This window comes from Strongylocentrotus purpuratus, unplaced genomic scaffold (assembly GCF_000002235.5).
Source record: "Strongylocentrotus purpuratus isolate Spur 01 unplaced genomic scaffold, Spur_5.0 spur5_scaffold_4, whole genome shotgun sequence".
Taxonomy (NCBI): domain Eukaryota; kingdom Metazoa; phylum Echinodermata; class Echinoidea; order Camarodonta; family Strongylocentrotidae; genus Strongylocentrotus; species Strongylocentrotus purpuratus.
Window position 1 is genome coordinate 24,077,001 of NW_022145610.1, and position 23,656 is coordinate 24,100,656.

At 34.9% G+C, this 23,656-nt stretch overlaps 2 protein-coding genes across 4 annotated transcripts in view; both read right to left on the minus strand.

The window, feature by feature from the left end:
* LOC100889544 lies at positions 1-12,294 on the minus strand. The gene is made up of 4 exons (XM_011665635.2): positions 11,573-12,294; positions 9,168-9,274; positions 8,450-8,579; positions 1-497 (listed from the first exon to the last, which is right to left on the minus strand). Exons 1-4 carry the CDS (start codon positions 11,697-11,699, stop codon positions 1-3), a joined length of 861 nt encoding a protein of 286 aa, XP_011663937.2. The 5' UTR covers positions 11,700-12,294.
* A 1,174-nt stretch (positions 12,295-13,468) lies between these two features.
* Positions 13,469-23,656, minus strand: part of LOC589592 (outer dense fiber protein 2) — a 32,258-nt gene continuing 22,070 nt past the window's right edge. For 2 of the 3 annotated variants that reach the window (XM_030997453.1, XM_030997454.1), the window contains exons 12-18: positions 22,424-22,456; positions 21,302-21,406; positions 19,715-19,873; positions 18,729-18,829; positions 17,606-17,687; positions 16,867-17,073; positions 13,469-16,001 (exon numbers count right to left, since the gene is read on the minus strand). In XM_030997453.1, the coding sequence (XP_030853313.1) occupies positions 15,819-16,001; positions 16,867-17,073; positions 17,606-17,687; positions 18,729-18,829; positions 19,715-19,873; positions 21,302-21,406; positions 22,424-22,456 (870 nt within the window). In that variant the 3' untranslated portion in view covers positions 13,469-15,818. The remainder of the gene's footprint in view (positions 16,002-16,866; positions 17,074-17,605; positions 17,688-18,728; positions 18,830-19,714; positions 19,874-21,301; positions 21,407-22,423; positions 22,457-23,656) is intronic. The other variant, XM_030997455.1, reaches the window with a different exon arrangement.

Consider the following 23,656-nt stretch of genomic DNA (forward strand, 5'->3'; position numbering starts at 1 on the left):
CTATCTCCCTTTACTCATTTTCTGTCCACTGCAGTCCTCGTGATTCTCATCTCCCAGATCTTGATCGGTGAATTTCACAGCCTTCCGTTTCCCTCTCATCTTCCTCTTCTTCTCCTTCTCCGTCTTGTCCTTCCCATCGTCCATTAATGGAGTAATGTCATCCTTTCTACCACCTCCTTGACATCCATTTCCATTTAAGAAAGGCTCTTGCAAGGATTTCTGCTCCTCCATCCTTGTATTTCCATCTCCGAGAGTGCCATTCTGTTCTTTCTGCACTCTTTCTTTTCCTCCACTATCGCTCAATCTCTCATCAATGAGTTCTCCATTCTGATTGGATGGCTCGTCAGGTCCTTCTGTCACCTGATTGGGTAATTCCATAGTCCTTATTTGCATATGATTTGCATTGATGTCTTCTTCAGGTTGAGTTGATGGGTTGGTACCCTCTGAGTTGACGTAGGCAATGGCAGGGTTGGGGAGCGGGTCTGGACTGGCTGTGCCTGGTGGAGTAGAAAAAAGAGAGAAAATTAACAAGATATTGACGGAACAATCAAGCTGATATTATGAATACTTATCAAATATCTCACAAATATGAATATATATTCAGACGATAACTATTCCGCGAAAACTGCCATGTTCCTGAATGATTGGAAATTCACACTCTTTGAGATATTTAAACAAATTGTCACAATTTTGATTCATCTATTTTAATATTATAATCATTCAGAGTAGCAGCATTTTGTGTATGAGAGGCAAACACTATGATATCAATACATTAGAAGAGAACAAAATTCTAGTGCCATTAAGCTAACAAAAATAGTGTTTATAAATTATAGTTGGATTGCAAATGTTCTCTTTAATGTCACAAATTCAAGGCAATGTAGTATTTTGACCTAGGCCCTGTAACACAAGGGTTGCGATCAATTGCAAATTTGAAATAATGATTCTGATTGGTTGATAGTCAGCCTTGTTAACAATAATTATGTTACTTGCAACTATGATCTTGATTGGCAAATACCGTTTTGCAATTGATTGAAACTTTTGTGGCACAGGGTCCAGGAATATATTTGATGCTAATGATCACATTATTAACATCATTAAATAATAATTTAATTGTAAAACTACACCAAACATGCTGTTAGTACCGGTATTTATAACAAAAAATGGCCAAAGTAGATTGTTGGACGCTGTACATTTGTCTGTTCCAATGGCTGCATTGGCAATTAAATACTACAGTCTAATTTAAATGACATTATTCCAATTATAATAAACTTGCATTTTAAATGAGGTAGTCATATGAGTAATATCATATTCAATTACTTGTTATCACCCTTAACAAATAAGAATGGGAAATGACAGAAAAGGTTACACATAAAGATAACATAATAAATATAGCCTGTATCAAGACAATTTAAATAATATCATGTGTAGATATTCTGCACGATTCAACTAATGCATGCATGCAAGTCTCAAAACTGTATTTAAAGAATGATAGGAATCTCACAGTAACAAAAAAAACCCTGAAAGATCCAGATTGGCCAACCATTGGTATAAACCCTTTTGTCCATCTGTATACATTGTATAACCCAACAAAGGTCTATCGAAGGGAGATTCCCTATTCAATCCCAGAAGCTAGAGGTGGATCTACCAGATCCCCTTTCTTAGCTATTCACAGGTTTTTGTGTAGTGAACCTTCTCCCCCCCCCCCCCCCCCCGCCTTATGTTATCCCTTTTTTGCTTTCTTTTTTAAAAATTACTAATGGCCCTTAATTCTGTATATCTTATAATTAACAGTTTTTAAAAATCTGATGACCCTTTTCCAAGTCATTTTTTCTGAATTGGACCCCCACCCCCCCCCCCCTTGACGAATTCCTGGAGCTGCTCCTGCCATTGAGCCATCGAATTACAATGAAATATCACATAGTGGATCTGTAACCTTCTATTGATTTGCAGTTCATTGAATCTGATTCTCTTTGTATTGGTCCTTAAAGCTGCATGGTTTGCATTGATCTATTCTCAGTAATGATCGCGACTAGAGGAAGGACGCTCATCAAAATTGATTGACCAACACAATTCAAAGTGACCTGAGGGGGATTTCCCATATAATTCCCATGCAATACGGGATTAATTGACTCAGCGATGCATGTCAACAAGGCAAGTATCAACTGATAATTGGCCAGTGACTATATTCTCATTCCTTATCAGCATATATACGTGTATGATGTGTAGTATGTAACATTTGTATCCCACTGTGTACCCATTTATCATCTGGGTAAAGAGAGGCAGTGTAGACAAAATGCCTTGCTTAAGGGCATTCATGCCAGGGCTGGGTTTGAACCCAAGACCTCTGCACTGGCCTGGTCTACAACTCAATGTGTTATTCTGAATTTTCTGAAATTAAATAACGACTGAAAACAGTAATAAAGATAAATATATATGACCAAGCTTTAGCTTTTACATCCCAATAACGATCTACATTACGAAAATGCAAAGTTGAATTGATCTGTTACACCGCAAGTTATCACCAATCGACCTTTATTACAAAACAGTGAAATTCATTAAGTCCAATTGGTCTAATAAAAAAGGGCACTACATTAATGAACTCCACATCTATGATAGAAGGATTTTTAATTAGATTAGTCTTTTGTCTTTTGTCCTTCAGAAGTAATTCAGCCTCACCGCACAGATCAATTTCATTTAATCATTTTATTGAATGTTGCTATTGTTTGATTAGTTTTAATGGCACTCGTACTTTATCTGATGATAGTCTCTCATTCCAGACTTGGATATTGCACATTATCTTGAAAGTGATGAGAATTCTTATTTCACATGAACAGAAGAAAATGATCTATCGTGAATGCTGTAAATAAAGTCAAAGAATCTACCAATGTGCAGGACATGAGTACAAATTAGTACAAACATAATATAAAAATACTTATAAAGCACCTATGTAACTAGAAATTATATAGAGAACTATATCAAATCTATCACAAGATAGAATATGACCAAAAAAAAAATTATTTTCCTACTGCCATTTTGATGTGATTTCACAGAAATAGTTATGATACAAATAAAGTATTTAGGAAACTAGAATTTACAACAGATGCAGATTATCAATAATATCTGTTCAGAGAGAAGGAATATCTGTTCAGAGAGAAGGAATATCTGTTCAGAGAGAAGGAATATCTGTTCAGAGAGAAGGAATATCTGTTCAGAGAGAAGGAATATCTGTTCAGAGAGAAGAAATATCTGTTCAGAGAGAAGGAATATCTGTTCAGAGAGAAGGAATATCTGTTCAGAGAGAAGGAATATCTGTTCAGAGAGAAGGAATATCTATTCAGAGAGAAAAATTAGAAATTCATTTGTGTTCCTGCTACTATTTGATGCAATTTCACACTTCATTAGTGAGGTCATATTAGACATATCGTCGCTGTTTTCACGAAGTGATGGTAGTGAACAAAAATTGCATTCACTTTGCATGACGATTTTCCTCACTACCGTCACTTCGTGAAAACAGGGACGATATAATCATCAATCATTCTTTCATCTACAACCGGCTTCCATTATAGTTGACCTTGCTAACAAAATACACTACTGCTGCATGGGATATAATTGCAAAAGATCAGTATAAATCTACTTTCATTGTCTGCCTTAAAGTGCATGTACATTTAGACCTTTCAGTTAAGACCATATCAAAAAAAAAATTAAATCTTGATATGCTTATAAACTTGTGACAGTTACACTTTGCTTTTATATGAATGATTTGTCAAGGATTTTCAAGCAGCTTAATTATTAATACTCTCTCTCTCTCTCTCTCTCTCTCTCTCTCTCTCTCTCTCTCTCTCTCTCTCTCTCTCGTTTCTGGCAGTATAATTAGAAAGTCTGAGGGCCCTTTGAACTGATATGCACTATTTGTTGATGTTTCTGGTGATGAAAATGTTAGAAACACATAACTACATTAACATGAGTGGCTGTTGTATAATGTTACCTACAATTTTGTTATAAGTTCATTCGTGCAGTCAGTGTTATACTAATGGTTGCTACTTCAATGGGGGTAATATAAACAGAAACAGACCGCAAGGATCTATTTGAATATGAACACAAGATCATCAATCATTCTTTTATCTATAACAGCTTTCATTGTAGTTGGCCTCCCTGATGAAAAACACCTTAAATATATCTCACTCTCTTACTTGGTGTGCATATAATATTCAAAAAGAGTAGTATAAATGTATAAAGAAATGGTTTGCTTTTACCCCTGTGTATTTAGCCATTTCAGTTAAGACCATATACGACATCAAATTTCTTCTCTCTAATAAATTGACACTTTCTAAATTCCAAGATGAATTGTTTTATAATACATTTTCGAGGAGCTTTAACTCATTCCACTGGTGCTGTTGGGAAAAATTGGAGGTCCTCAAGCCCCTAAGTACTATGTGCACTCAGTGTTTTACGTTTCCAGCGATGTTTTTAAATGTTAAAATTTGGGGTAGGGAGCTCTCCCGAGTTGAAAGTGTAGGGCACATGTGCGTGCTGGATACTGGATCTTTAATGTCAAGCCTTTGTAAAGCTATATGAATAGATGTCACAGCCTGTATTCTAACAAAGAAAAAAGCAAGCATATTTGTGCATTTAGTTTTGAATGAATAGTTGCTACTTTACTGGAGAAGGACGATTTGTTATTCTGTTTGATCATGAACATTAATTCATCAATCATTCTTTCCTTTCATCTATACATAATGTAGCTGCTATTGTAACACCCTTTCATTATCTCTCACTCCAAGAGTCTATATGCACCCTGGGAAAATACAAGTAAGGCGTACACTGTAAACGGTGTAGAGTCAGTAAGCAGTGTAATTGAGGTGTAGGCTGTATTCCCTAAAATATTCATATGTGCTTCTTAGATAAAAGAAGTATTGGTATTGTCAGGCTTGTATTGATGAAAGAATGCAAACCACAAAGGATCAAGCTTCTACTACTGTTCGCAAAAATGAAAGAAAAGAAAAAATCCTACCACCATCTTGAGGTTTGTGTAACCATGGTAATCAATGTGTGTCAGAAGGATGTAATTAGATGCCATAGCTATTACCCCCCCCCCCCCCCCCAAGAAAAAAAAAGAGGAAACAAAATCAATGAAGTATTGTATTACTAAGTTGGAAAGATGATCCTTTACCCAACCTCTAGATTCTGACACACATCTGCTGGAGTTGGTTTGTTTACAGTGAGTAACATACTGTTGCTATGGCAACATACAAAGGTCGTGGCTGAGTGAGGAAGATTCATTTACTGGTCAAAATCAGAACTGTGGAGACTGGAGAGCCCCCCAGGCAGAAATGTTCATACATCAGTGGAGCGAAACTCTTCTGGAGACCACAAAAAGCAATTACATACATTCAATGAAAAGTGCATGTTTGAATAAATCCTGATAAAAATAGGCTGGCAATTATTCTGTGTGATGGTGTCTTGTCACAAGAGTGTTTTTTGTTCAACTTCTTTTTTTTTTTTACAATGTCTCTTGAGAATTTGACATATGTAGCTAGCTCACATCTGAAAATATCAAAGACCCAAAATCAACCAGTCCATCTTTCAGTCTTGAGTTACCAACAATACAGAAAACAACAAATTTACAAAGGGTATTGATTAATTCTGTTGTTAGTTTTATCTTATTAAAAATCAGGGTCACTTCTTTAAATCTACAAAATCAATTAATCAATCAATATATAAATCCATGATGCCTCACAAAGAACTTGGTAGAAGTGATGGTATCTTTGACCATAGGGTCGCAGAAATACAATCAAACAACATAACCAGGATGGTGGGAAATTAGTGATGCCTCCACAAATAACTCATGCTTATTAAAACTAAACTCCTAATTTTAGCTTAGGTTTCTATTAAATATTGAGAAAAATATATGATTGTTATCATCCATATGATAAATATTTAGTAAAGATCATCATCACCAACAACATCAACATCAACATTATCATTGTCATCACCAACAACATCAATATCAACATTAACATCAACATCATAAACATCATCAACATTGTCATCAACATGATTGCATACAGGATTATGTACATAATTATTAACAAATTGTGCCCCAAATTTATGACATATATATATTCACGGGAATATATGAAACAGGCAACAGATAAAGGTCTGGTTCTTTGTGAAAGGTCTCAAAAGGTGAATACATCACATGAAGCAGTCTATAAATTTGAAATCACCCAGCAATTATAAAACAGGGAGCCTCGTAACCATAGCTACCAGCGATATTCTGCTTTACACCTAAGGGAGCATAAATAAATTATTGATTATTTACCACACACGTAATACTGCTTCATAAGCTATTCTTTATCAAGCCCATCTATTCTGGCAATACAAACTGGTTTTTCTGCATGTTATTATAATTCAGATCCTGAATATATTTGATGCATTTTCAGTTAGAATCAAATCATTCTCCAATTATAAACAATGTCTAATTTTGGTATAAATGTATTGCCATATTATTCGCCTTTGATGGTTGAAATGTACCTCACGGTGTTCCCTTTAGAATGAAAATCATAGGTATGCAATGCGATTTGAAAATGACACATTAGAATGTAATTGTAGAGAAATATATTCACAGACATCAAATAAAAGACAATGACTAATTAGCTTTTTGAAATGCTTAATGATAAGTGCAATGTGTCTTATTATGTGTGTTCAGTACAAAACATCCCTTTCTATTCCACTTAAAAATGAATTGTACGTGATTTATTTTCTACTTAATGATAATACCACTCATAGATTTTCTATGAATTAAAATGAACAATAGCATTTGAATGCTCAGATGCTTCATGTTTATTAATCAAGAATAAGGAAACATAATTACACTAGATTCAACATTAGACTCTGCTGGGTCTGTGTATACAGTCAAACCTGCTTTAGTGACCACCTGTCTACAAAGACCACTTTTGTGCTTCCCTTGGGCGGTTGCTATAGACAGGTTTGACTGTATAAACATCATGCAAGAACTCCTCTATTAGACTCATACCATTCTTAAATGATTATCTTCCGCATGGCAGACTGTTAATTACTACGAGATAACCATCTCTTGTAGTTCTCTATTTACAAAAAGCCTTTAATTAAGCTTGGTTGCTATATGCACTCTCAAGAGTGTAGTTATGTACTGTCTAGTGTGGTCTAATTTATCAGTCTTATAAGATGCAGTATGTAATGAGTGCCTTTCACGAGATTCAATGGCCATTAAACTTACCATTACTGATGCTGTACTTTATTAAAAGTGTTTCCACTATATTAGATATCAAATAAAGATTGCTACTCTGAGTATGAATTTCTACTCTTATGGCTCTTGATGGATCATACACAAAAGAAGAATAACATTGAAGAGAAAAGTACAAACAGAGAAAAGCACCAAGTTTGACACAATGACAGACATGAGCACTGTACACGGACCCACTGTATATCATTATCTTTTCTCTTTTTTAGCAAAATTTAATAGGAAGAAGACTGCATCGAGAGTAGAGGAGATGATTTTGAAAAGAAACAGATAATGATGAGGAGATGGAGGAAGAAAAGGAACAGAAAAAAGAGGAGTACAGGAAATTATCACAAGGTTGTGTACCATGAGCAATTAAGTGTCACACAATTGACAGAACCATCTTGGGCTTGGCGTTAAAATGGGTTTCAGAGTTAGAAGAATAAATATCTTTTTGCCTACATGAACTGGGTCTGGGTGGTTCCTGTATTAAAGGGAAAGTCCACCCCCAAAAAAAGTTTGTTTCGATAGAGGCAGAATAATAAGAAAATCAGGTGAGTGAAAGTTTGAGCAAATTCTGAATGAAAATAAGAAAGTTATGAATTATTGAAGTTGTGATCAATCAAATACAAATTGGCAACTCTGTGACTTATTATACGAGCTCTTCTTCATTTGCTTTGTGCATAATATTCCATAAAATCATGTTTTCTTCGTTATTGATGACGGAATATATATTTGTTCCTTGCAGGGGGAGTATAGAAACATATTTGCAATTATTATATTTAGGGTGCATGTATGGTTGAAATTTTTCTTGAGGGAAAATGAAAATTTTAGATTTTTTTAGTACTGAGCAAATGGAAGTTGAGCTCGCATGATACGTCATAGAGTTGCCAATTTGTGTTTGATTGATCACAACTTCAAAAATCCTAACTTCCTTATTTTTAATCGGAATTTGCTCAAACTTTCACTGACTTGTTTCTCTCATTTTTCTACTCCTATTAAAACTAACTTAATTTCAGGGTGGACTTCCCCTTTAAGACAACAGTGTATGGGAATAGAAGAATTTAGTGGTCGAAGGGTTTAAAATAGGAAGACAAGAAGGAAGATAAGAACGAAGAAAGGAACATAAGGAAGGTAGGGAAGAAAAGGAACATAAGGAAGGTAGGGAAGATAATTTTGGTTGCTTACCATCCGATCCTCGGACTGAGATGGAGACAGCAGGCGAGATGATGTCACTGTTCACCCCTGATGACCTCCAAGACATCCATGTGCTGGTTGAAAGACGTTCTTTCTCTGCCATGGCATTCTCAGAAATTGTCTGTTTGTATAGAATTATAAATAATCATAGTAGCAGGAGTAATAATGATAATGAAAATTACAAACAAAAAAACAACAAGAACAATATGATAACAATAATAATAAGGTCAAGTCCTGCTTGTTCCAAGATTTTTTCTGCCTCGTTTTCAATTACAGATCGATCCATCAATCTCATTTACTGGGTGTAAGCCACAAATATGTTTAAACAATTTAAATTTCTCCCGGGAAGCATTACATTTATGAAAAAATAAAAGTAATAATGATAATTATACTACTACTAATAATAATATTAACAATAAGAATTATAACAATAAGAACAATAATAATATGAATAGCAATCATAATAATAATAACAACAACTCAGGGGTGAAGGAGGCAAGGTTGCAATCTTGAATAAAATTTGGACAAACAACCTCCTGCTGCAAACATTTATAATATTTTACAAACACCAATTTGTTTGGAAATATGGGAAAAGGAGAGGGGGGGGCAGTAGGCCAGTTGTTTTAAAAGATGGAGGGGTGGTAAGGTCTGACTGTACCCTCTAAACACAACAGTATTTCATTTTAAGAGAGAAAGACAATTGCCTTACCTTTGCCATGACTTGTTTCTTGGCATGCCTCTCCATGACAGCTTTCTTCCTTCTCTCTCTTGCTTCATCTCTGCCAACTCTTTCACCTCGTAGTGGGGCTGGTTGAACTACAAAGATAGAGCGAATGAAGGATATTAATATATATTTTTAATCATTTTAATATTCAGTATTAGTTCATTCTGCAGCATCTATATGTATCTGTGAACTTAAAGAGAAGGGGAGTTTTGAGAAGGTGGAAAGTATTTTGATCTTTTTTGTTCATGAGTTAGTGTAGAAGAATATCCTAGACCCCAAAAATGTCTTCTGAAAAGGATCGCTCTGCAAAATATCAAAAAATTTGAGATATGACAAGAAGTAGCTAAAAATGAAGCTCAGTTATACATGTAATTAGGCACAGGGGCCATTTTTCCTTCACTGCAACTGACTATCAAAGTTGAATTTCCCTTTAACTCACTCTATCAAAATATATACTTACACACAAAAATGATAAATATCGTCGCTGTTTTCACGAAGTGACGGTAGTGAAAAAAAATTGCATTCACTTTGCGTTACGATTTTCCTCACTACCGTCACTTCGTGAAAACAAGGACGATATTTATCAAAAAAATTAATGATAAATTGCCTAAAATTGATTTCTGAACTTTCTGTAGCAAAGTTTATAATCAACCCATTTACTGCTGAATTATCTCATTCCCATAGTCTTCATACATGATGCAACTGGTTCCCAAATGCAATAGGTTAAATTGTTACTAAACCACAATCAGAGTTTCATATTGGATTAAAACAACATTTACATGTCTTGCAAAAATATATATATTCCAGAGAATTAGAAAACTCCTGATCAAAATCAGGTACAATATTTTACAAATCTAGCCGCGACTGATATACTCTGTTATTTACGAACAGAAAGCCTTTAAAGTTTTAACAATACCGCTCTAGTATACCTTCCCCTTGAATAAGGGCCTACACAATACATGAAGACTGGTGCGAAATAACCTGCATAATTCAGATGTATTGTGTGTTTCTAGGCAACTGCATAGACTCGTGCATTTTATCAAAAGCCAAGAAAGACAAGGCTGAAATGCAGTGTGACTCCAGTACTGTTATGTGTTTAGCACTCAGAAAATAAAGGTGAAGCTACAATAAACAGCCTTTATCGGATATTCATCCTTTTATCCGTCTAACAAGGCCTATATGTCTTTGCATAAAGGAGAAAAGATAATTGAAGAGAGATAATTGAAGAGAAAGAATTGGAGAGAAAGAGGGAGAGAGAGAGAGAGAGAGAGAGACTGAGAGGGAGAGAGAGGGGGGGGGGGCAGAGAAAGCCAAAAGAGAAATAGAAAGAGATATAGAAAACAAGTGAAGCAGAGAAACAAAGAGGTAAAGAGAAAGAAAGGGAGAGACAGACAGACAGAGAGACATATAATCTCATACAGTTATAGAGCAGAGAATAGATTAATTAGGAGATAGAGGAATTAGGAAAAAGAGCATAAGAGAAAGAAAAATATATAATTATAGAGAAAGAGAAAGAGAGAGAAAAAGAGAGAGAAAAAGAGAGAGAAAAAGAGAGAGAAAAAGAGAGAGAAAGAGAGAGGGACAGAGAGATCTAGGGGTAATATAAATGCCTTCATGGTATATAGTCTATGAAGAATCAATTATTGTCATAAATTAGAATATAGTTATAATTAGAAAGATGTTGAAATATATTTTTGCACTGCAATAGACTATCTCTTGAACAGTGTGGGCATGGTAAATCCAGCTACATCAACATCCTTCTGTTCGAACTAGTTCATATTAAATATTTTTCATCAAATCATTACCCCTTTCTAATCTCTTGGTCTCTTTATTTAACCCCCTCCCATTGTTTTATATATATATATATATATATATATATATATATATATGTATATATATATTTCACCTTCTCTCCCTCTCCATCTCTCTCTTTCTCTCTCTCTCTCTCTCTCTCTCTCTCTCTCTCTCTCTCTCTCACTTTCTCTAGCTCTCTTCTTTGTTTAATCTAACAAATTAACAACAAAAGACAAAAACAAAAACAAATAAACGTATTTAGTGGAATAGATATATCAAACATAATACAATTATTTATCACTAGCTGAAATATTTCAATTTACAATTTATAGTCATAACATTCAGAAAAATATTAAATAGTATTCTATGATAGAAATAATGTTTCCATTCTTGTTCATTCTCGATTCTCCTATAAATATTCAGATTAATCATTTCTGTCAAAAGCACTGAAGAAAAAACCCCACACACGCTTGAGTTTTCCTGTTATATATCTATCACAGACAGATAAAGATATATGACCTATATCGTACAAAGAGAGATATATTATTTATACAGTTGAAATATATAATTTAACTTAAGATGAATAATTTCCTCACCCTTTCCATTTGCTTGATTTATGTTGACTTTCTGTCCATTTGAATTCGACTTGGCAACAATATTCGATATGATAGATTCCGCACATCCCATTGTCCAGGTCAGAATGAGCAAAGATGTTTCTTTCATACGAACGTTCTCCTTTCGAATTAAGAATTATACCACCCAGGCTCAGCACATGCAGAGCAATAGGGTAACCGTGGTGAGATTGCAACGGGGGCTGGCGGGTTGGAAAGCTCGTCGTGAATCGGTGTGAAGCTCATCCGGATGTGATAAAACTATTTTCAAAGAGTCGCGACGCAGAGACAGATCTATAGAATTGTGATGACTTTTCCAGTCTATGTCCCGATGGAGTAATCCTTTTATAAATCTTTCTTGACAAAACTTCCGTGAGTTTATCGACTTTCTCACACAACTACTGAATTCATCGTCACGGTACGACGGGTATGAATAGGATTTGTACTTGGTGCGGTAAAGTGTGCCGAACGTCGCACAGTTGCCAAAATCGAAGTGATGACGTATGTTATGCCAATCATGCGCGTGCGTGGATTCTGCAAGTTAATTGGGTAAAAAGTTCTGCCCGCAAGAAGGTCATTGCTGCCATCGAAAATAAAGAACTCTTACATACAACCTTCTTTATGTCTTGCAGACAGCCGACAGTGTATTGCGTAACAAGAAAGCCCACAAGAGAAGTCGAGCCAAGACAAGCATTTTTCTTCTTCTATTTATTTATTTGACGCTGAGTGGGGCATTTCTACGTTATGATGAATACGGTCTACAGTTTGTATACCGTCACTATGTAGGCCTCATGCATTTGTATTTAAAAGGGAAGGGAAATGGAAGAAAACTATAAACAGGGATGAAGAATTTTAAATGTATAAACACAAACAAACAAAATCAAACAAAAACATACCTTTAATTCGTGACTTTCGTTGTGACTAGTTTAATACCACTCTTATGATGAGCCACAAGTTCCCCCATGGAGTATTAGTAACTCCATGGTTCCACTACTTCCCCAAAAATAAATATATCCTTACTCTTGAAGCAATTCTATCAGAGATGAATTTAAAATATTTTCTGAAAATGAAAATTATATCAGGTAGTATTTGTTCAAAGAAAATTTGCATTGTTGGTAAAAGTTTAACAGGATTGTGAATCAGAGCCGGATCCAGGATTTTGTAAAAGAGGTTGCTCAATATGCATACAAATGTGATGATAAAATAGGTCCTCACATCTAGCTCTTACTCAGGTTGTCTTTTAATCACTTCAAATTCAGCAAGAGCACTCCAGCAACTCTGGCTCCACGCAGAAGAAAAAAAGATGAAGAAAAATAAGAAGAAAGAAGAAGATGAAGAAGAAAGGAAAAAAGAGGAAAGAAAAAGGAGAAAATAAAAAGAAGAAAAGAGACAAAGAAAAAGAAGAAAGAAGAAAGGAAAGAAGGAGAGAAGAAAAAAGAAGATGAAGAAGAAGAAAGGAGAGAAGAAAAAACAGAAGAAAAATAAAAAGAAGATGAAGAAGAAGGGGAAAAGAAGAGAAAAAGGAGGAGAGAAGAAGGAAAAAAATGCAAAAAATTAATAAGAAAAAAGATGAAGATAAAAAAGACAGGCAGCCCCACTAGCCATAATTAATTTTCATTGATTTAAGAAGTAGAATTTTTTTTTCTTTATCCAAAAATAAGAGACATATTGGCCCATATTCTACTAAAACTACTCCAACAAAAAAAACAGGAGGTTAGTATGAGGTCTAAGTTGTATTTTGTTAAACTAGCACTAGTTAGTACTCTATTTGAATATGGACTGTTACAAATATTTGGGCAGCTGAAACAGAAAAATACAACAACAAAAAACACCCAGACAAACAAAACAACAAACAAACAAAGACCAATCACACCAAAGGCCTGTATTTCAGAGATGGTATGATTTATTAGAGCATTTTTTTTTTTTTTTTACAAACTTCTGAATCATTCCAATAATCAAGATGGCACAGTAGTACTGAATAATCAGGAACCATATTTTTTAATTTCACAAGAAATAATATTGTATTATTTATTGGTCTCTTAACATCTTGCCTCGAAAATTATCTTTTTACATGTTTATGAATTACAATTTCATTTTTGTTGTATCTGCGTAAATTGGCACAAAATATATTTCTAGAGCCCTAAAAGGACAATACAAGTATACCTTAAAAACAGCATGAGTACAAAAATTCATGTACCTTCTGGACTAATTTCTAACTTTGCAAAAAGAAAAAAAAAAAGTATAAAAATTTATGGTCACCGGTAATCTGGCACAAACATGTTTCTTTACACAAGCAGTATATGGTTTTTAAAAAAAGAGCAAGATATCTCTACAACTAAAATGGGAGTAAATAATTTAAGAAAATTAGACACAAAGACAGGAGTTGAACTGTTTATCATCATTTCCACTGTAATAATACAATACCGGTAATATCCTGACTGACCTAAAGGTTTATAATTATGATTGCAGCATTAGCTTTATCCAGGATTTTGTGTCAGATCTGAGGCAATGTTACCAAGTCACCTACAGAATGACAGGTATAAACAACTTCACAATTTCATTATGGGTACCAACTTTGAAGGCATATCATTTTTCCTAATGTCAATTTTCAAAGTAATCATTAAAAGGTCTGATCGTACGTAACATTGCTCTTAAAAAGAATGATATACAGATAAAAACACTGTTGAATATATAATGACACACACATTTTAAAAATTAAAAAAGATTACTGATTGTCCGAAAACATTCACACAAACTCATGCTCTTAACAAATACTTCATTTACAGAATATTATCTTAACACCATCTTTTAAGTTCACCAATAGACGTGTAGCGATGTACTTGATAACTGTCACATTATTGAGATATGTATTGATCATCAAATACATATAATCAAGCAGGGATGCCAGTTAGAATTGATCAAAGGGCCTGAAAATCACCTAGAATTAGCTATTTTGTACACAAAAAAGCCTAAACTATGGTCTGAAAATAACTCGCCAGGACCTGAACTCAGGCTATTGCCTGAAAACTGGCATCCCTGATCAAGCTAAAAACACAGTACCCTAAGCACTCTCGCCAGTTAAAAACAAAGAATTATGTTAGGTGCAAATACAAAGAATTGCTTTCAATTTAGGATGAATAAAGTACCAATACAGACAGGCTTAAAACAGTGTACCAATAGCACTCTTGCCAGTGAAAACAAACAGAATTATATCTCTCTAATTACATGTATTTCCAATCATTACAAACAATGAGTTAAGTTACAGATTCTTTACAAATATAACTCTTTCTGTTTGATATCTACACATTCATGATCTACATGCACAAACTCATGCAAGTTAAATTCATAAGAAATAGACTACAAATTCAAGGGAATACACAATTAGATGCTACAAAAAGCCTCTGTTTTTGGAAGTGAATTACTTCTTCCGGACAATATCTACACAATAATCACATGACATTGTGACCTTTGACCTCCTACCATGTTTACAGTACCTAGAGAGAGGTTGAAAGTATGGAATCCTACCCAGGCACTAATGTCCTTTGGCAAGACATTGATCTACACTTGCCACTCTCTACCCAGGGATAAGTGGTAAAAATAAATTCCTTGATTGTCTGAGCACCTTGAAAAATGGTTGATCTAATGTGCATGCTGAATGAGGATATGTATGTTTCTGTCCATAATCCACCCCACCTCTCCCTTCTTCCTACTTCTTTCAAACTAAATTAATATACATCAATCTTTACTTGAACTGAAATTATCATTGACGTGTCTGGTGCATTCCATTTCAGCTGCTTTTACGAAAGCACCATTTGTCATTTGAACTATATGTTGATGATTACATAACATTTCCCATGATCACATATATCAAATCATTAGCATTATCAACTACTGCAATAGTGTTCATTCTGTTATGCTATTCCATCTCTTTTACTGTATCTGCTTCAAAAAAATGGAATGATCTACCACTAAGAATTAGGCAGTCTCCATCAGATATTACCTTCAGAAAGGCATTAAAAACATATCTTTTTTTGCAGTTTGTAGTTGTAAGACTGTTTTTCTTATTATATGTATTTGTGTAATTTTAATTTTTATTCACTATAACCGATTTGGGCCTTATGGGAAAAGCGCAGTATAAGTAATAATAATAATATGAATATGAATACATGTATACGTGATATGATTATCAATTCAATTCAGTACAGTCGTTGTGTACAAAATTCCCACCACATCAAGTGTGTGCCGACGATCGAGGTTGGTATGGTGATGTGGCCATGCCGGACGTATCGCCAAAGACGTTTGCGTAGGAGTTCTTGAGGAAAGACACGTAATTCTGCATGCTGCGGTTAGTACTGTGTGATTGCTCTAGCCGATCCTTGAGATCATAAACCTGGGAGTTGAACTTACGCTCCAACTAGAATTCAAGCGAGTGAGAGAGAGATATTTAATTTAATATTTAATTTTTATATAGCGCTTAATACAAATGTCTCTAAGCGCTTTACAAATATAATATTACCCCGGTCATTGGATTCAGTGCTTGCCCGCACACACTGTGTGCACAATCTCCACTCCCTGGGGAGCATTCCAGCCGGGTGTTACTTGACGCTAAAAAACTGTTTGACCAACAATGACGGTCACATCCTATCGGGTACCAATTAAACACCTAGGTGGAGAGTAGCAAGTGCAGGTTAATATCTTGCCAATGGATATTAGTGATATCAGGGATTGGAACCCTCGACCTTCGCATCTCCAGTCAAGCACCTTAAACCACTCGGCCATGACACTCCCACACAAGATGTAAGTAGTACAGGAGGACATAAGCATATACATTTTAAATAATCCTAATTAATTATGTACCAGACCCTCACGTAAACTGTGTACAAAAAGAATCTGCTGCATTTGAATTCAACAAAATACAAAATGTTAGAAAATATACCAGTACATAATTCTTTGAATAATGAACTAAAATACTACTTTCTATCCATTATTTAACACTTATTCATACAGCAAAAACATTAGTTTTAATCATTTCCATTGTAGAGGAGAGTCCAAGTGTAATATATGCTGTTATGTTTCATCAAAAACAAAAATAAAACAAATATATATATATATATATATATATATATGTTCATGATTCATCAAGGCAATATCCTTTTTTCATTTTATATACACAATACTACTTCTAAAAGAGGACTTCAAACAGATGACAGCAAAACTTTTGAAGAAAGTTTTAACAATTTCTCGTTCTGTTTCAAAAGAGAATAAGACCGATTACTTACATCTTCCTTCTGTCTCCTGTTCTGTACAAGTTCACTTTTAGCTCTACTCTGCTGAGCTTCAAGGTCTAGGATCCTTGCCTGACTGTTCCGTTCCCGTGCCAACGCCTTCTCTCGAGACTCCTCCTCCAGACGACGGCTGTCCGCGATGGACTGCTCCAGCTGACGGATCAAGCCGGAGTTCTCACGCTTCTGCTCTTCAATGCTCAACTGCAACAAAAAAGAAGGTAAAGTGCACAAAAGTGGCAAATGATTTACAATGTATTTCTTGGAGGCTGTCAAAGATCTCTGGTACAAAACAAAAATACATTAAAAATTAAGAGCAAATCAGAGAGAGCTCCTGTGAATCTATAAAGTATTGTTTTATATTTAACTGGATTATATACTGTTAATACTTCACCATTTCTACATTTTAAAATAACAAAATATTAGGCATGTTACTTTCAATTTTTAACCATTCACTCCTATTCAATTATACTCCAGGTAAGAATCATTTCAGTTTGAATGTTGTTGTTAGTCTAGGAACCAAGTGTTTTCAAGTTCACAATAAAAAATAGTACCAAAATTAATGTGCTTTTAAAAAGGAATATCATCAATGGAAATTGATTGTCAAAAGCTTTATGTAGCTTATTGGAAACACTCCTGACATGAATTGAGAGCTAAGACTTTTAGAGATTCCTCTTCCTTTAGCAGTACATTCTCTTAACTTCTTTTCTCTGAATTGTTATTTTTTCTAACTTACTTGCATCTCGTGTACGGATTCATCTCTCCTCGACAGATTCAGGCGAAAATCCTCGTTCTGCTTCTCACACTCTAGCAACCTCCTGCAGGCAAATAAAAAAACAGCAGGGTAAAGATGAAATTTCACAGCAAATAATCTTTGAAATAAAATAGGGTATTTGTAATCGAGTATCTTACTGGGTGAAAAAGTGTCACCAAACACTCAATAATAGTGGCTTTGGTTTGTCAAGTTGTACCTTAGTAGCTAATGCAATGCTAATGTGGTTGGCCCAAATTATATATCTTTTTTTTTTAAAGCGGGTATGGAAACAACATACTAGATTTTGCACCTTTTTCTGATGTCCTACAAACTCAAACATTTTTTTGTCTTTGAAGTAGACAACATGACACCGTAATACACAACTTCCAGTCATATTTTTAATAGGTTCCTCACATTTCACTTAAGCTATTATAAGAATTGAGAATCATTGAGACGTGCCCATTTATACTACAAGATTTGTATAATTTTTTATTCTATATGTATGTCTATATTTTTTGTAAAATGTGGAACAATAAAACTTCCTTAAAGGGAAAGTCCACCCCCAAAATAAGTTTGTTTCGATAGAGGCAGAATAATAAGAAAATCAGGTGAGTGAAAGTTTGAGCAAATTCTGAATGAAAATAAGAAAGTTATGAATTATTGAAGTTGTGATCAATCAAATACAAATTGGCAACTCTGTGACGACTTATACGAGCTCTCCTTCATTTGCTTTGTGCATAATATTCCATAAAATCATGTTTTCTTCGTTATTGATGACGGAATATATATTTGTTCCTTGCAGGGGGAGTATAGAAACATATTTGCAATTATTATATTTAGAGTGCATGTATGGTTGAAATTTTTCTTGAGGGAAAATGAAAATTTTAGATTTTTTTAGTACTGAGCAAATGGAAGTTGAGCTCGCATGATACGTCATAGAGTTGCCAATTTGTGTTTGATTGATCACAACTTCAAAAATCCTAACTTCCTTATTTTTAATCGGAATTTGCTCAAACTTTCACTGACTTGTTTCTCTCATTTTTCTACTCCTATTAAAACTAACTTAATTTCAGGGTGGACTTTCCCTTTAAAATGCCATATTCACCTCTGAACTGAGTCAAACTTGGCCTTGAGGGCATGGTTCTCTTCGTCGGCTGACATCCATTTCTGCCGGAAATTCTCCATCTGGGTGCCGCTCTGGTCCGCCTGGTAACAATGAATGAAATAAAATACCATTCACAGTAAACACATCCCCAAACAAATTTTGTCTGCTTTCTAGTTTCTAAATTTCATTCTTAAGGGATAAAAATATTAGCGTTTGTTAAATGACCAAATTCTATAACACAGTATAGCCCCATACATAATTCTTACTATTCAGATTTTGAACAGTCACATTTGTATAGCTTTTAATGCTATATTTCTAAGTGATATTATATGAAAGAAGCATTAACTGCCTGATGAACAGTGATGATTTTCTTGAAAATTTCAGTAATGCCTCTTTATTTATTCTAAACAAAGTCAATTACCTATGGAACTACTATCACAACTATGTTGGCTTTTCCCTCAAGTACAAGGATCAATGAGAATTCATTTGAGGTCATTGCTGACCAGTTTTGGAAACGCCCCCCTCTCAAAAATGAAATGGAAGCTCTTATTACCAATCATGTGAAAGAATATGTTTCGATTAAAACGTGATCATTCAAATTTTGCAGAGAAACTGCCTACTAATTGATATATTTGGTACATTATCATATCTATTCGGACCTGATAGATATAACGCATGTGTCGCGCACATGTCGCGTAGTCCCATATACATCTTTCTGGGTACAGTGCTTGTAACTTTACCAAACTGGGCCAAATTTCTAATCATTTTGGTGATTCCAGAGCCTTGCAGTAGACACCAATACTTATATGCTAGATGATCAACCTTTTCTGATCGATTCCACAACGTTTCTTTCACAATGCAATCGATAATCAGAACTGGTCTTTACCTTTAATGCCCTTCTGGCTCTCAACTGACGAATAATCTAGTTAAAGGAAGCAAATATGCCAGGTGCAAGAACCATGTTTTGGTTTGGTTCCCTCACTTACTTTTGTGGACAATTCTGTAATGAGTTTGGTTTGCTCCATCGTCTTTTGCTCTCGCTCGAGGAGTCTCTCTGTAGCATCAACCAGCTTCTGTTCTGTGGAGCGCAGCATACCCGGTAGCGGTTCCAGCTCTAGAAGCCTTTGCTCCAGTCTACCTCTAACCTGTAGTAAAGGGTATTTAAACGTTGTTTCATCACGTCTTTGTTTCAAAGAACTTGTCAAACATAGATAACAGGACCATGGTCCAATTCAGACCTATAGCAGGTCTGACCTGGTAGCGGTTCTAGCTCTAGAAGCCTTCGCTCTAGTCTACCTCGTACCTGTAGTAAAGGGTAAATAAAATGTTGTTTCATCACGTCTTTACTTCAAAGACCTTGTCAAACATAGATGCCAGGACCATGGTCCCGTTCGGACCTATAGCAGGTCTGACCTGGTAGCGGTTCTAGCTCTAGAAGCCTTTGCTCCAGTCTACCTCGTACCTGTAGTAAAGGGTAAATAAAATGTTGTTTCATCACGTCTTTACTTCGAAGACCTTGTCAAACATAGATGCCAGGACCATGGTCCCGTTCGGACCTATAGCAGGTCTGACCTGGTAGCGGTTCTAGCTCTAGAAGCCTTTGCTCTAGTCTACCTCTAACCTGCAGTAAAAGGTTAATTAATGATGTTTCATCACATCTTTATTTCAAAGAACTTGTCATAGATAGATACCAGGACCATGGTCCTGTTTTGGACCTAGTACAGCAGGTCATACAATTTTTACAGCACTATACCACAAAAATAAATTTATACAAAAATTACCGGTATATAATATACTTTGTTAATACAGTTACAGTTGTGTTACAGGTTTAACAAGAGCGGATTTTGTTCATTTGGAAATTTAATGAATTCCATTGTATATGCCTCTCTCTAAGTTACTCAAACATCCAATAGAAGTCTAAAGAGTTGAAGAGCCACGCTCTACATATGTTAACAACCCCCTGGACTCTTTGCACAGCCTGTGTCAACTGTCAAACCTCAGGTTTACGTACGTCTGCGTTTTCTGATCAGATGAACAAGAAAAGGGAGTAACATGGGTCTGTAGCATCAAAGACATCCATTATCATACTTTATTTCAATTCATTGCTATTTTTCCATATCATTTAATTTTTCTATTAGTTTCATAGAGTTGCCATGGTCGAGTGGATATGTCACCGGACTGTCGAACACAAGGTCCGCGGTTCGAGTCCTGCCGCGGCACTAATGTCCTTTGGCAAGACATTGATCTACATTTGCCACACTCAAACCCAGGTGATGTAAATGGGTACCTGGCAGGAATTAGTTCCTTGAAATGCTAGAGCGCCGTATGGCAGCCGTGCTAAGGCCAGGGTAATAATTGGGAGCGCCAGGAGTGTCACTATGACAGACATGAGCGCTATACAAGAACCCACTAATATTATTATTATTATAAACTTTTCACTTCACAGCCATCTTTTACATATTTATTTATTTTATTTCAAAATGTCATTTATCTCTTACCATCAGTTCCATTTAATTTCTTGATTTTATTGATTTCGAAACAAATAGTGCTTGCATTATTATAATACGATGTACCTTGCCGATTTCTCTGCTAGTTTCTTGTTTAACCCTGGTAGCTTCATGTTGACTCTGTTCCAACTGATGAGATACATCCAATGCTTCTCTTCTTGATTGATTCATCTAAAACAAAGAAAAGATTCATTTTATAATATATTCGATTATGGATGACTGTTTGAAAAATAATGGAAATGATGTGATTTTGATTTACATTCAAATTAAGTTCCTTATACTCAAGTAGCATGAAGAAGAAAGAAAGTTAAAACTGGAAGGCAAATGAAAATGCAGGGATGTTAGTAAGTGCATCAAAATTCAGCAATACAGAACACAATACATGGTTAATAGAAAGTTTAAGATTGTTAGAGAAAGAGAATTCAAGGTAATATCAATCATTAGACAATGCACACTTGTGTGAAAAGAGACAAGAAAAAAGAGTATTGATGCAATGTGAAGAAGTGTCAATATTACATTTACACATTAGCTAATTAGATTGAAACTTTTGTAGTTGTGTCAATATTACATCTACACATTATTTGATTGGACAGAATCTACTGTAGCTGTGTCAATATCACATGTACACAATATTTTATTGGATATCAACTATAAATGAATTGTAGCCGTGACAAAGTAACAATGTAAAGCACTTTCCTCCTCTTTTTGTTCGAGGAATCTTTCATGAAGTCTATATGAAGTATTATTATGAATGCAATTTAAAGTTAATTGAACCCCTAAATGTTTTAAACTATTAAGACAACAGACCAAATAACTACAATGATGTACTACTACTTCTACTACTACCTCTACTACTACTACTACTACTACTACTACTACTACTACTACTACATGTACTACTAAATCCACTATTGTTTCTGAAGTTACAGTAGCTTCAACAACACAGCTCAATAACGTATCAGGAACAAATGAATTTTCAGAAGATATGTATTTTTTTTAAATACTTCATAAATGTAACTCAAACTTAGGTATACAATGATTCTCAATATCATTTAATCTTATTATTAAAATATATTCATAGTGCTTGAAATGGTTATTCATGAGCTTTTGATGAAGGTGCTATAATGTGCAACGACTAAAGTGAATGTGTGAGTACTGTACTAGTCTACTGAACTGTTTTGTACTTACTGTATGAATGACATGCTGTTCTGTATGTGTAAACTATAATGTAAAGTAGGAATGAAAACAGGCAAATAGCAGATTGTATTAGATGCAAAGTATTATGGGCCCGGTAAAACAAACACACAGGGATGGGAAAGTTTGGGTGGGGGAGTGGGGAAGGGTTTTTTAATCAGTGCCATTGAGGAGGGGAGAATAACGCTTTGTTGGGCAAGCACAAAACAAAGGAATATATGCTTTGTTGTGACCAATTGAAACCAAGTTGGCCAAACTCTGCGTATAAATGGCTCAGCTTTGTTGGGTAAGCACAAAATAAAGGAATATATGCTGTGTTGTGACCAATTGAAACCAAGTTGGCCAAACTTTGCGTATAAATGGCTCAGCTTTGTTGGGTAAGCACAAAACAAAGGAATATATGCTATGTTGTGAGTAACTGAAACCAAGTTAGCCAAACTCTATGTATGGCTCTGGTTTTTTAAATCATGAACAAGTTCTTGCAATCTCTGTTTTCATAGAGGAGAGGGTGGGTGGAAAAGGGTTACTGTAAATGAATATGTGATTTCCTGCAGTCTCTCTTTTTTCAAGGGGGGGGGGGGGGGGGGGAGGGGTACACAAAAGCCAATGGAATAACTTGGTCTACCGTACAAAGCAAGGGATAGTAAACATTCTAATCACAAACATGGATGCATTACCATCACACTACCTTTACATATGAAATGCATGCATATGCTGTTCTACATGTACATGTGAAAACTAATAACACAATAAATTGATTTTTACAAAGGTAGTACTTATTCATTATTTGTTTTAAATTGGATGTGAAATTTACACATAGCATAAAATGACAGTCATATATCTAAGATAAACATAAACCCAGATAAACATAAACATCAAACGCAATAAATTTGTTTTTTACTAGATAAATGGAGGCATGTGCAACTGATGTAACAATGTTTGTTTTACCAATATGTCACAACATGTACTTTGTACAAGTCTACTGTTTTTTTCTTGCTCAAGAATGATTGAATACAATTTTTCTATGGAAAAAAAAAAAAATTCTTGACATTAATTCATTTGATTTGAAATTCATCAAAGCCATTTATATTCTTGTGAGATTGCCAAGGGGATGAACAAAAATGAAAGTATAAAGATATTTATAATGACCATTTCCTTTTCTAAAGAAAAACACACAAACAGCAGGACTAAACGACATGTGGTTAATGCACTTTAACCCATAGCCTA